This window comes from Sus scrofa, chromosome 1 (assembly GCF_054392235.1).
Source record: "Sus scrofa isolate SSC_HxYL_T2T_F1_AM1 chromosome 1, Sscrofa_HxYL_maternal_Yorkshire_Landrace_v2.0, whole genome shotgun sequence".
NCBI lineage: Eukaryota > Metazoa > Chordata > Mammalia > Artiodactyla > Suidae > Sus > Sus scrofa.
In genome coordinates, this window is record NC_139383.1 from 49,207,336 (window position 1) to 49,220,436 (window position 13,101).

The following is a 13,101-nucleotide window of genomic DNA, read 5'->3' on the forward strand; positions in this document are numbered from 1 at the left end:
AATTCTATCAATTGTGAATAAAACTCATACAATTCAATATTAAGGTGTCATGAATATTGAAGAGTCAAAAATAATGATTCCTTATTTGCAAATCACTCCCAGAAAATCTATTTATGTTTTGTCTTATTTTTGTCTCTCTGTAAACATATGCATAGGCACATAGATACACATATGTCTTTTTCCTGAAGATTTGAGTAAGCTTAGACAAATTATAGAATTTTTTTTTAACTGCTGAGCTGTGACATTTATGGGGAGTCAAATAGAGTTCACTCTTATTTTTCTGTGGAGTGTGAAAAAATAGATAATACAGGGAAGTCAAAAATAATAGCTAACTATAGAATCTCTTTAACATATTGGTTTTTAATTATGTTACCTCGGTTGATCTCTATAAGTACAAAGATCGGTACATGGTACTGACCAGTAAAATATTATCAACTAGGTTTTTCACTGTCCACTTTCTATCCATTTTTCTGGGAGTAAAAAGCTTGGTTATCAGTATAAAGGGATTCTAAGTTGTTAGAATTCAGATAAGAAAATTCATTTTTCTAAGTTGATATAAGTGTTGCTTTGTCTCTCAAATAGTAACCACATAGATTTTCAACTAGTTGTGTTTTACCCGTATTATATTATCATTTGAATCGCTCTAAAACCATTAATGTTGGATAGCTTTCTTTTGTTAGATCCTTAATTTTTGGAAATTGTGATTATACTATTTGTGAATCTAGCCTAGCTCATATTTTCTTATAAGTGAGCATTATGGCTCTATCAAGAATATTTAATTTCATTTATAACTTCTGTTATTTCCATCCTTGGATTTAATTGTTTCAAAAAAAAGAAAACATTCTTACCATATTTTATCCTAATTTCCTTACTAGAAAGGGGATTCTAATATGTATAATTTTAAAAATTATTTTATATATTCTGTCTCAGATTTTGTCATTAGATTTTTTAAATATGTCATTTTATTTGCTACAAATATTTGGAATTCTTCTTAGATATTAGAAGAATTAGAACTTCTTGTTTTAGAGCTAACCTCAGGCACCTTCACTGAATATAAAAGTATTATTAAGTATCAACTAGATGTAAGACTACTGAAAAGAATATATAGTCCCTGATCTCAAGAAATTTGCAGTCTCTTCTGAGGATTTAGAAATAAGCATGTGAAAAATTGAATGCAATTCTGAAAAACACATACAGGTACTCAAACTTCAATGAAAGGTGGTAATTTTAATATGAAGTGGTTCCTACCTACATTTCTTGTAGCCATTCTCCCTGAGATCCCTAAGTCATCCTCTCAAGGAATAAAACTGTAATAGGAAATGTGTAAGTGATGAAGAGAGTGGGCCAAGACCCACACTTGGTTCTCCTTGGTTAGGCTGATTTTGGAGGCTGATTGTAGAGAAGAGGGCAGAAGGAACATTCAAACTGACAACGTGGTTCTCTGCTCTCCCACTGCCTTTGCAAGATTTGACCATGCAAATTGAGATAATGGGCAGTGGCATTTTAGTGTGGGGTCATGTTAGAACATCATCCCAGTATCCTGATTTTAAGAAACACATATTTTGAACTATGTCTAGTCACTTATGATGGAGCATGATAATGGGAGAAAAAAAAATGTATGCATGTATGTGTAACTGGGTCACCATGCTTGTACAGAAGGAAAAAAAATTATATTCGGGGAATAACAACAACAACAAAAGAAACACATATCACTGCCATAATGAAGTGGATGCTACATAGGGATGATGAGTATTATCCACATGAACTAATGAAATGTGTTTTATTGATGCAAATTATGATAACTACTGATTAGAAGATGACATCCTATTTTTATCTGACACTTTCCTTATTCAATGTCCAGTTTTCTCCCAACTTCTTTTGAGATGAATGTGAACGACCTGCCTGAGATCCATGTAAGGGAGAGAAGAAAGAAAGGAAAGAGTAGACCTGCTATTTCTAGTTAGAGTTACTGGTTATTGATTTATGTACTGTGTCTGAAAACAGTGACTGGTGTTGGTTGGGAGAGGTGGGCCAGAGGCATATAGAGCAAGAAAAGGATTTCACTGTGATTCCTTCTCTGTCTCATAAACATAACCTTCTCCTGTCCTCATCTGTAGTAATACTTAAATGTGATATTATGGAAGGGTATATGTTCAATAGTCTTTGTGATATGTTTATCTTTTGTCACCAAACTCAGAACTTCTGGAAGTCCAGACTGTTTTCTCTTTTCTCTGAATTTTCATTGCATTCACAAACTGAGCACCAAGTTCATAATGGTATTTATTGATCTGTTTGAGGACAAGGGATGCACTTCTATTTCCTCTTTACCTCTCAACTTTGTACTCGGTGGTATCCAACAAATTACTATTGAATTTATTTTCTTGGTATGAATATATCGACATTTCTAATACTGATCCAAATTCTTATAGGCATTTTTCTGTGTCTACTTAATGGTACATTAATGTGTAGTAGCAAGATCTTGGACTTTCGCACAAGAACATGTATCTAAATTCAGAGGTCACCTTTAATATCTGTTTTTGTCCCTCTGATCCTGAGTTTCTTCAGCTATACAGTGGGGACAAGATAGTAATACCCACTTCATGAGAGGACCACGTGAGATGTTATAAGGGAGAGAACTTGGTAAATAGCAAACACTGTGGAAGTATTAGGATTATTATCACCTCAGTGCCCTCCAGTCAGAGTCCGTCAGGATGACACATGTCATTGAGCAAGGTGGGTTTGCTACTCTTGGCGGTGAGGGAAAATCAACACAGGGACTGTGGGGCATCATAGTAGAAGGGTGTTGGGAAAGACTAACTGAGGCATTTGGATTTTTATTGGGTGATTTCACAGAGGGTTTAAAAAATTGAGGCTTTGCTACAGATCTGACAGTGTCAGGAAGAGGGGACAGTTGTGTACTGTGTATATTGGTAAATGATCTAGGATGGGGGAAGACTAACAGTGGTTGGTGAAGAAGGGAGTCACTCATCTTAGAAGAATGTTTGGAACATTGTGGGTTCCGTGTGACCTTATCTTTGTCTCTGAAGTGGCCTTGTTTTACCTCATTGTTATCAGCCTCAGAGTGACCTTGTCTGGTGTTGATACGCTCTGTGATGGTTTTATGTCCAACAAGAAATAACACAGCCTCGCTATGACACCAAGGAAGCTGCCTACAGCACTGAAGTCTAGCTGTAGATGTCAAACCTGTGCCTGTGCCTGGGTGTCACCTTGGTGGTGACTCCTCTTCCAGGGTTATTTGATCACTTTAGTGCTTCTGTTTTTAATAATTTTGCTTTTGAGTAATATTCAACTGGGGAAAAGTGATGGACAGACATAATGGAATATTTGCATTTTCTAGGTAGGCCCTTCATTAAAATTATATAGCTGTTTATCTCCCCAAATAAAATGGATATGGTCCTTTCCAAAATTAAATTATTTGGGGAAAATAAAAGCTTAAGTTTTTAGTTCAAAGTATTGAGATTTATGATAAATTTCTTCATAGTGTTTTACTATAGAGTAATAATTTTTTTCCCTCTGTCGATGGATGAAGACTGGAGGAACAAATGATTCAAGTTTGATCCTTTTTGTTTCAGTTTTGACAATTTCCTTGCTAATATATATTTATGAAGTAGGGTACAAATAATATAGAGGATAGATAGGGATAAGTAATGTGACAGATTGAAGACTGAAATAAAGAACTATTGACAAATTTTCATTTATATATGAAGCTATGTATAAATGAATTTAATTACATTGATTCAGTAGGTCTGGAATTCACAAAACATGGATTAAGGTTGAGTCCCAACAATTAATTATAAATATTTACTTAGGCGACTTCTTCCTCTTCATTATTCCTCAATTCTTTCATTTTTTAAATATGCTGGTATTTATTACCCTTCTATATCATAGGAATGTTATATTGTTATATGACTAAAATTAGGTGAAAGAATCTTGAAGAGTATAAAGCAATATACATTCAAGGATATTTATCATGATGTATTTGAGAATATTACTTTAGAAATAAGGAACTTGGGAAGAAATTGGTGAAGTAAAATAAGAATATCATGATAGTTTCTGAGCGTTGTTTCTTATGAACAGCCTTCATCAGAGACTCAAAGGGATTCTTGGGCCAGGACTGTATCAGCAAGAAGTAAGTACATAAGGGCCCATGTAAATTTGTGGGGCTGAGCAGCGTCTCACTGGTCAGTCCTACATTTGAGAAAGGCATTCCTGTGAATCCAGAACTTTCTAGAGAGATCCCATTAGGTTGTAGTTTTCAGATGTATTTGCAGACTCTTAAAAACCCTAAGAAGAAGGAAAGAATCACCTAATGGTAGGGCCTGAGAAACACAGCTGCACCCAAATATCTGTAACTTGGAGCAAGAGGCTTCAGTCTCCTGTGGAACTAGTGTTTTGATTCTTCAGCATCTGTGAGAGGGGGACCTCCCCACAACCCCTCAGCAGGGAGCCATGCTGGTGAGAACAGTGAGTGGAAAGTGGCTGAACCTTCACCCTACCTTAGTTCAGAAGTCTCTGGTTGTCTCAGCATGAGGATGTTATAATTTGAAACTCAAATGCTGCCTCATTAACCTGTTCTTTAATTAATTTGCATTTTATCCTCTTAACCTTCTAGTCTGTCACAGGGCAGTTGTATTCATTTTGTGTCATATCAGATTTTCAGCATTGTTCTGGTGAACTTTCAGTGCTTTGCAAATGAGATTTTTAAAAAATTAATTATGTCTTTGTTAATCCTTGCTTGCTTTCTTTTATATTTAACATTTTTTTTCTCATTTAAACTTTGTCTTAATTTACCAACTTTTTTTTTATTCTTCTTAGTCTTATCATGATAACTTGCTTCTATTCTTAATTCTCATTTTTAAAGTGAAATTTCATTTTTATTTTTCCTTTTTTGTTATTTATTTTTAAAATGGAAATTAGGAAGCATAGATTTATGTTCTTCAGCATAAGACCAGAGTAAGAGGTTGGCTCATCTACATTTCAGTTTTGTAGCCTGTTCCCTGGATAACTCCCAATTCAATAAAAATCAGAACTCTCCAAATTTGCAGTGCTAAATCAGATAGCCTTAGAGCAGGGCCCAGAATTCTTCTCCCCCAACCCCTCCCTATAAGTAGCTTAGTCACTCAGCAATAATCAACCCAGAACAGTTGCTGAAATGATGGTTTTAGTAATCACAATATTCACTACGTTATGGATGAGTGCATAATCTAACTTGTGGTTATTGTCATCCAGCCTATTCCATATTGTCCCTGGTCAAGATGAGAAAATAGACTGAAACATAGTATTTTCATTAAATGTATCATAGAAATTAATTTTTTCCCTGCACATGGGAGACAGGTTTTTCTTGCAGGTGAACACGATTGCTCCTCTTTATGCATGGCAGAGGGAAGTTGATATATCTAACGATGTAAGCCCTAGCAATCTAACAATTTAGGCTTTACAATTTTAATTCTTTTGGGTCCAGAAAATCTGGTAATGTGTCACACTACTGAAAAAAAAGTGTCCCCAGTGTGACACTGTTGTATAAGGAAGCACATTATGTGAAGGTAAGACAGGCTGATCTCAGTGTATCTCCCAACTTCAAAATACAGCCTTGCATTCTCTATTCTTAGTCACCCTTGTGGGATGGTTCGTAAAGTAATAAGCCTCTGGAGTTTTTAGATTGAAAAATAACACTAAAAGAATCCAACTGCAAGTCCTTAGGATGGAAATGAAGAGAAACTAAAAAGCTCAAGAAAGTGTTTATTCTTAACCTGGCTTCATATTATAGAAGAAATCATTTCCTCCAATGTGATGTTTACCAAATGGTGTTCCATGAAAGTTAAAAAAAAAAGGGGGGGGGAGGGAGGATTGCATTTCAAATACTTTTGGGAAATACAGCTTTAAATTGCACTAGGTCTGTAATGGCATCACAAATTCAACATGTTCCAGATAGATATTCTGATTTCAGGGCTGTGTACCTACCTGCTGAGGCGTTTGAAACCTACTCTAACCCAGTTCCGTAAAAGGTGCCACCATTTACCTCTGTCTGGGCTACACTTGAGTCCCCTAACATCTTCCTACCTGTTCTCGCCCCTGTGCAATCCACACTACACACAACTACCCAATGAAAGGTTAAAATGTGGACTGTCTCACATCTCTACCCTACTTCAAAATCCTCTCATGGATTCTCAGCTTGTTGGTCACATGCCTGCAGGGACACCCAGAATCTGGCCTCTGCTCACCTGTGAACCCACTGCCTCTCGAGTCCCCCTCTTTACAAGTCCCATGGGCCCCAGCCTCCTCTCTGACCTAGAATGCACAAAGCTTTCCTGACCTTCAGGCTTCACTTGTGTAGAGCCTTCCACAGATCTTCATGTTTCTGGCTCCTTCTAGTGACTGGGGACTCAGCTCACCTGTGGTCACATTGCCTTCATGACACTTGCAGCTGAGACTCTTGTTTGCTCATTTGTTTCCTTGTTTATCATCATCTGTCCCCATCCCAGCCCCTCAGACTACATACTCGGTGAGAGCAGAGCTTGGTGGGTCTTTATCACTGCAGTGTTCCCGGAGTCTAGTACAACAAGACCAGTCACAGTGCCTCTGAGACCAGCTTTGCAGTGTTTACGTTTTCCCAAATCATCCGGGATACTTTTCTGATAGAATAACAAGATGCTAATTAGTTTTCAATGATGGCACAATTCTAGAAAGAAAGACTCAAGGGATTTTCAGATACATGGGTTTGCTGTGAGTGTGGGGTCATCCCTATACTTGTGGAAGGCAGATGTATTTGGGTGGGTCGGGGTAGGCAGGGCCTTGATGGTCCTTTAAACATCAGATGATAAATATCAGATAAAAAGAAAAGTGTGGTTCTTCACACCTTCTATAGCACCTGGATAAGTGGTTATGATATACAAATAGTAGGTGCATCATATGATAATTGGTTTTCATTTTAAAATATCTCAATATTTATCACTGCAGTATAGTGCACATGTCAGACTAGGAAATGTTTAAATGTCCAAAACAGAGCTCTTAGTTTCCCCCTCTCCAAAACCTCCACTTTTTCCCATTCAGTAAAATGACGCTACCATTTCCTAAAATATCTTGGGCTCATCTCCCTAAGAAGAACATAATTAATGATTTAAAAAAAAATTCCAGGAAGACAAACTGAAAAAAACCCTAAAATAAAACAATATTCCATGTTTGGCACTGAAAGAAATTCTTTTGTGTACCTATAATGTCTGTTTTCTAATAATTTAAATTAAATTCACATAGCCCTCTCTTTCTAACTTCTCAATTTTCCATTTTCCCAGTGGAAATGGTGCTCTGACTAACCCCACTACAAAACACACTAAAGTACTATTGGATTTTTCCTCTTTTTAAAATATGTCCAGTCAGTTACTTTGTCAAGTTAGTTCTTTTATAACAGTATAGTTAATGTACAGTAAGGAAATTCTAGTTCTCAATATAAAATAAAACATCAAAAATGTCTGCTTAATAAATCTTCAATTTCACTATTTTATTTTTTTGTAATTGATTTATAGACAAAACTCTTCCAATCTAAGATACACATATTGTTGATGTTTATCTTGGTGCTGAACCTCAAAATGCTCTTCACATGTCTAATTTAACTTATTCTTGAACTTTAGCCAAAGCATAAAATGTGTGCATTGGCAGAAAGGACTGAACTCATAAGAATGAATTTAAAATGTTAAAAAAAGTAACAGTGGTGAGGCAACGTCTTCCTTTAGAAAAAGCCTAATGAGCAAAATACTTGACAAATATTCTCATTTTTCCTAATCTCTGTTCAGCAAAGCATCTTCTCTTTCCTAATCCATAATAAAACTCTCTGACCAATTACCTTCTCTGATTCTGTGACTCTGACTCACTCATTCCTGAAGGCACATTTTCCTAGCCAGAGACACTTGTCCTTTCTTCTTTGCAGTGAGTGTGTAACTATTACATCCATAAAAAGATACTAAAAATGTACCTCAAACCAGAATGCTTAAGGACATCATATATTCCTTTATTCTATTCACTGAACACTGGACTGGTTGGCATCACTTAATTTATCTTTGTTTATGTGTTGCTTCCTGAATGTTTTCAATAATTTGAATGCCTGTATATTCTTTCACCAAATAGATGGTACATGCAGTATAGGCATGAATATTGTTTTTTAAATTCTTTTCCTAAGAATACTCTGAATAGTGAGTTTCATAATGCAAGCTCAATAAATGTTATTACTTTTAAAAAGCAGGATTCTGAAATGAAAAACACACTCATCTTCGAAGCCAACATAGACAGGAAATGGATAATTTATAACATCCTATTGATTTACCAGAGTCTCCTTTTTTTTGTCTGGCAAATGGATTACATAGCTGGTAAAATTGTGCCAGGTTGAAAATAACAAAGGAGTTCCCATTGTGACTCAGTGAGTTTATGACCCAAAGTTGTCTCTGTGAAGATGCTGGTTCAATTCCTGGCTTTGCTCCGTGAGCTAAGGATGTGGCATTGCCACAAGCTTCAGTGAAGATGTGGTGTTACTGTGGTTGTGGCGTAGGTCACAGCTGCTGCTCTGATTCAACCCCTGGCCTGAGAACTTCCATAGGCTGCAGGTGTGGCTGTAAAAAGAAAAAGGAAAAAAATATGTGCCAGGCACTTTTAATCGAGATGCTAAACTTACAGGAACGGGATGATTAAATTGGCACTTTGCGATTTTTTTAATCTCACAAAGGATTTATTAAGGACTGCTAGATACATATTAAACAGCCTTCTTTTTAGATCTGAAATTAGGTTGAAAATGCTCACTCCTCTTCTGCCAAGCTTTCTTGTTTGAGTGGATTTTCAGAGCAATGTTAGTTGATATTGGAACTTTGGATTTATAGTGAACTCTCTTTTCACTGCAGTGAAATTGACCAAGAGCCATGGAATGAGATACGAAAAGGTAGACAGTCATATACAAATGCATCTATATATAAACTTATATACTAGTTTATCCCTTCTAAATTAGTAAATATTTTTGCCTGATTCTTTTGCTCACCTGTACTGTGGCTACGAGAAACATTACCTGCACAGATGCTGTCTTCTTTGTCTAAATTATAAATGTTACCATACCAGTCTAACATAATTAGTCTTCATTGTCATAGTAAGATGGTATTGTTCTTAATTTTGTATTTACTTATTTATGTGCACAGAGTAATTCTTTGAGTTATAAGATTTCTGAGGTTGGATTCAAATTCCTTTATATCTCTATTTCTTGTGATGCTTATCACAGTGACCAATGATTAATAGAGTGTTAAAAGTCATCTGAATGAGTGAGTAAGTAAATGCATCTCAGTTTGAACTCCCAAAGACAACTTCAACCATCTTTATTCCATTCTGGTCACCAGATACCTCTCTTCACTCAGGGTCATTCCCTCATAGCCTGGATCCTCCCAGGATGCCCATTGGGACCATCTTGTCATCTCAGCTCAGGTTGCCTTACCCTCTCCACTGATTCCTTCTCCACCCTGCACTAGATATGATCAGAGGATCCTGTTTAAATCCTTCAATAGCTTCTTAATGATCTGAGAAAATAGCCAAAATCCTTAGCGCAGTTGACAAAAAGTTTGCAGAAATCTGCCTCTGCTATTTTCCTGACCTCCTCTGGTATGGTTCTTCACCTGTCTCTCTGAATTCTATTCACAATGTCCTCCATTCAGCTCCTGGAAGTGCCCAGGGCCTTTTATATCTTCATGGGACATATCCTTACCCTATGTATTTTCTCATTATCCTTCAAAGTTACCTTAAACCTTACTCTGTCAGGGAAGACTCCCCAACCCCTGCAAACTCTTCTCTCATAGCATCTTGAAATCATCCTTTGCAGCAATGTTGCGGAATTAGTTTATTCAGCATGTAATTAATTGTTTAATACATTCTAGGGATTCCTGCTCTAAAATGTGAGCTCCCCAAGTTATTGGTCATTACTTATTGTGTTCACTGTTCCCTATACCCAACTTTGAGACCAAAATCTTGCCTTTTTGAGTGGTCAATAAATATTTTTGCAGAAATAAGTCAATAAAAAAAGATACTGGATTCATAAAAGGAAATAGAAGTGAAAAGTAAGGTGATTATAGTTTGGGGGTAGTAAAATCTAATTGCATTCATTTTGAGTCTCATGGTTGGGACTTACCTTCAAGATTACCTTGTTCAGGCATGTCTGAGAGATTTTGCAGATTTGGTTCTAGATCACCTCAATAAAGTGAATATCACAATAAAGTGAGACACACCAACTTTTGCTTTCCCAGTGCATATAAAAGTTATGTTTACATTATGCTGTAGTGTCTTTAAGTGTGCAACAGCATTATGTCTCAAAAACAACGTGTATACCTTAATTTAAAAGAAGGTTTTCAATTGACTCTGCCCAGATCCATCAGAGGGAGCACTATCTATGGCAATTATAGCCTTATGCAATGTATTTCAAAAATAATAGCAATTGAAAGTCAAAATGACTCCTTGATCCATGGGCTGCAGAATGGATGTTGTGATAGCAGGCGTAAAGACCATTAATCTCATCTCCATCAGAGCTCTTTGGGGACCAGGTACATTGTCAATGAGGAGTCATTTTTTTTTAAAGGAATCGTTTTTTCTGAGCAGCACATCTGAGTGGGCTTAAAATATTCAGTGAACCTTGTTGTTAATAGATGTGTGTCATGTCCTCTTTGTTGTTCCATTTACAGAGCACAGGCAGAGTAGATTTAGCATAATTGTTAAGGGCCCTAGGATTTTCAGAAAGGCAAATGAACAATGGCTTCAACTTAGAGTCACAAGCTACATTAGCCCCTAACAAGAGAGTCAGCCTGTCCTTTGAAGCTTTGAAGCCAGGCATTGTCTCTGTCTCTCTAGCTACATATAAGTCCTAGATGGTACCTTCTTCCAATAGAAGATGTTTTATCTATGTTGAAAATCTGTTGTCCAGTGTAGCTACCTGCATGAATTATCTTAGCTAGGTCTTCCAGGTAACTTGCTGCAGCTTCTACATCAGCACTTGCTGCTTCACCTTATGCTTTTATGTTATGGAGATGGCTTCTTTCTTTAAACCTCAGAGACAATCTCTGCTAGTTTCAGTCTTTTTTTCTGAAGATTTCTCATAGCTCTCAGCCTTTGTAGAAATGAGCAGAGCTAGGGTCTGGGTCTAGATTATGCTTTGGCTTAAGGGAATGTTGAGGGTGGTTAGTTTGTCTATCCAGATACCAAAACTTATCGTTGATAAAGTTGTTTTGTTTTGATTTCTTATCATTCATGTGTTCGCAAGGGTAGCACTTAATTTCCTTCAAGACTTTTCCTTTTCATTCACAACTTGGCTAATTGGCCCAAATGGCCTAGCTTTTGGCCTGACTTGGCTTTTAATGTGCTTTCCTCCCTAAACTTAATCATTTCTGGCTTTCTATTGAAAATGAGAGATATGTGACTGTTCCATTCACTCGAACACTTAGAGGCCATTGAAGGGTTATAAATTGGCCTCGTTTCCTTATTATTGTGTCTCAGGGAATATGGGGCCCTGAGGAGAATGGAGAGAGATGGGGGAACAGCCAGTAGGTGGGGCAGTCAGAACACGTATTTATCTATTAAGTTCCCAGTCTTATATGTGAGATTCATGGCGCTCCAAGACAGTGACAATAGTAACATCAAAGATCACTGACCATCAGTTACCAGAACAAATATCATGCTCAAGAAAAAATTGGAAATGTTGTGAGAATCACCCAAATGTGACAAGAAGCAAGCAAATACTATTGAGAAAATGGCACCAGTAGAGTTGCTCTCCCCCGGGGTTGCCACAGACCTTCAATTTGTAAAACATGCCATATCCATGAAATTCACTGAAAACGTGCCTGTGCTTTGTGAACAGCCTTCTCTCCAGAAGGCCTCCTCTTACTGTCTCTGCTTCTGCTTTGGCAGTTGATGGACAATGGCAGGAGTGGAGTTCCTGGAGCCAGTGCTCTGTGACCTGCTCTAACGGGACCCAGCAGAGAAGCCGGCAGTGCACTGCAGCCGCCCATGGGGGCTCTGAATGCAGAGGGCCCTGGGCCGAGAGCAGAGAGTGTTACAACCCTGAGTGCATAGGTAAGGCCTGGTAACTGCATTAATTAATTAATTTTTATTAGTTTTTTAAAAATTAAAGTATAGTTGTTTTATAGTGTTGTGTCAATTTCTGCTATATAGCAAAGTGACTCATATATATATATATGTGTGTATATATACACATACATTCTTTTTTTATATTCTTTCCCATCAAAGTCTATCCCAGGAGGTTGGCTGTAGTTCTCTGTGCTCTACAATAGAGGCTGATGACTCTATTTAAAGGATGCCTTCCATTTAGAAAGTGTGACAGAACCATGCCAGACAGTCATGGAATCATCCGATAATTCTACATTTCCAGTAAATGAAGCCAATTGTACCAGAGCTCATTCTGCTGTATGTTACATTAATAAAGCAACAAAATCCAGGAGATTCTGAAATGAGATTAAATTAATTACATTATATTAAATGTTAATTAAATTGAGGAAGTCCAGCACTGGACTTGTACTCTTTACAAGTGAAGTTCAGTGTCTATTTGTAGATCCTGACAAACATATAGAAACTTTTGTTCCTCACAATGCTTTACATTTGACTGGCAAGTCAAATACTTATTTGATTTATGGTGGTAGATTACTAACAATTGAAAAGACAGTAATGGCCCTCAGATTGTAGAAGCAGCCCTAAAGCTGTGCGCAGTGGACTGCTGCCATTGACCATGACGTATGTCTTTCAGCCAATGGCCAATGGAATCAGTGGGGTCACTGGAGTGGATGTTCCAAGTCCTGTGATGGCGGCTGGGAGCGGAGAACGAGGACCTGCCAGGGTGCGGCGGTGACGGGGCAACCTTGTGAGGGGACGGGCGAGGAAGTGAGAAGGTGCAGCGAGCAGCGCTGTCCTGGTGAGTGAATTCAAGACCATTCTCATGAAAACCTGGAGAAAAAGGATCAAAAATATTGTCATGGGCTAAAAGCAGTATTTTCTCAATTGAAGTATTGCTAATGATAAGCAGCAGTTTGTTTTATCACCTATGAGGTTTCCTCTTTTTGT

At 37.3% G+C, this 13,101-nt stretch overlaps 1 protein-coding gene across 25 annotated transcripts in view; it reads left to right on the plus strand.

Moving 5' to 3' along the window:
• ADGRB3 (adhesion G protein-coupled receptor B3) overlaps window positions 1–13,101 on the plus strand; it is a 732,591-nt gene that overhangs the window by 317,150 nt on the left and 402,340 nt on the right. For all 25 annotated transcript variants that reach the window (XM_021072833.2, XM_021072856.2, XM_021072841.2 and 22 more), the window contains 2 exons: window positions 11,935–12,099; window positions 12,788–12,952. In XM_021072833.2, coding sequence (XP_020928492.1) covers window positions 11,935–12,099; window positions 12,788–12,952 — 330 coding nt within the window. The remainder of the gene's footprint in view (window positions 1–11,934; window positions 12,100–12,787; window positions 12,953–13,101) is intronic.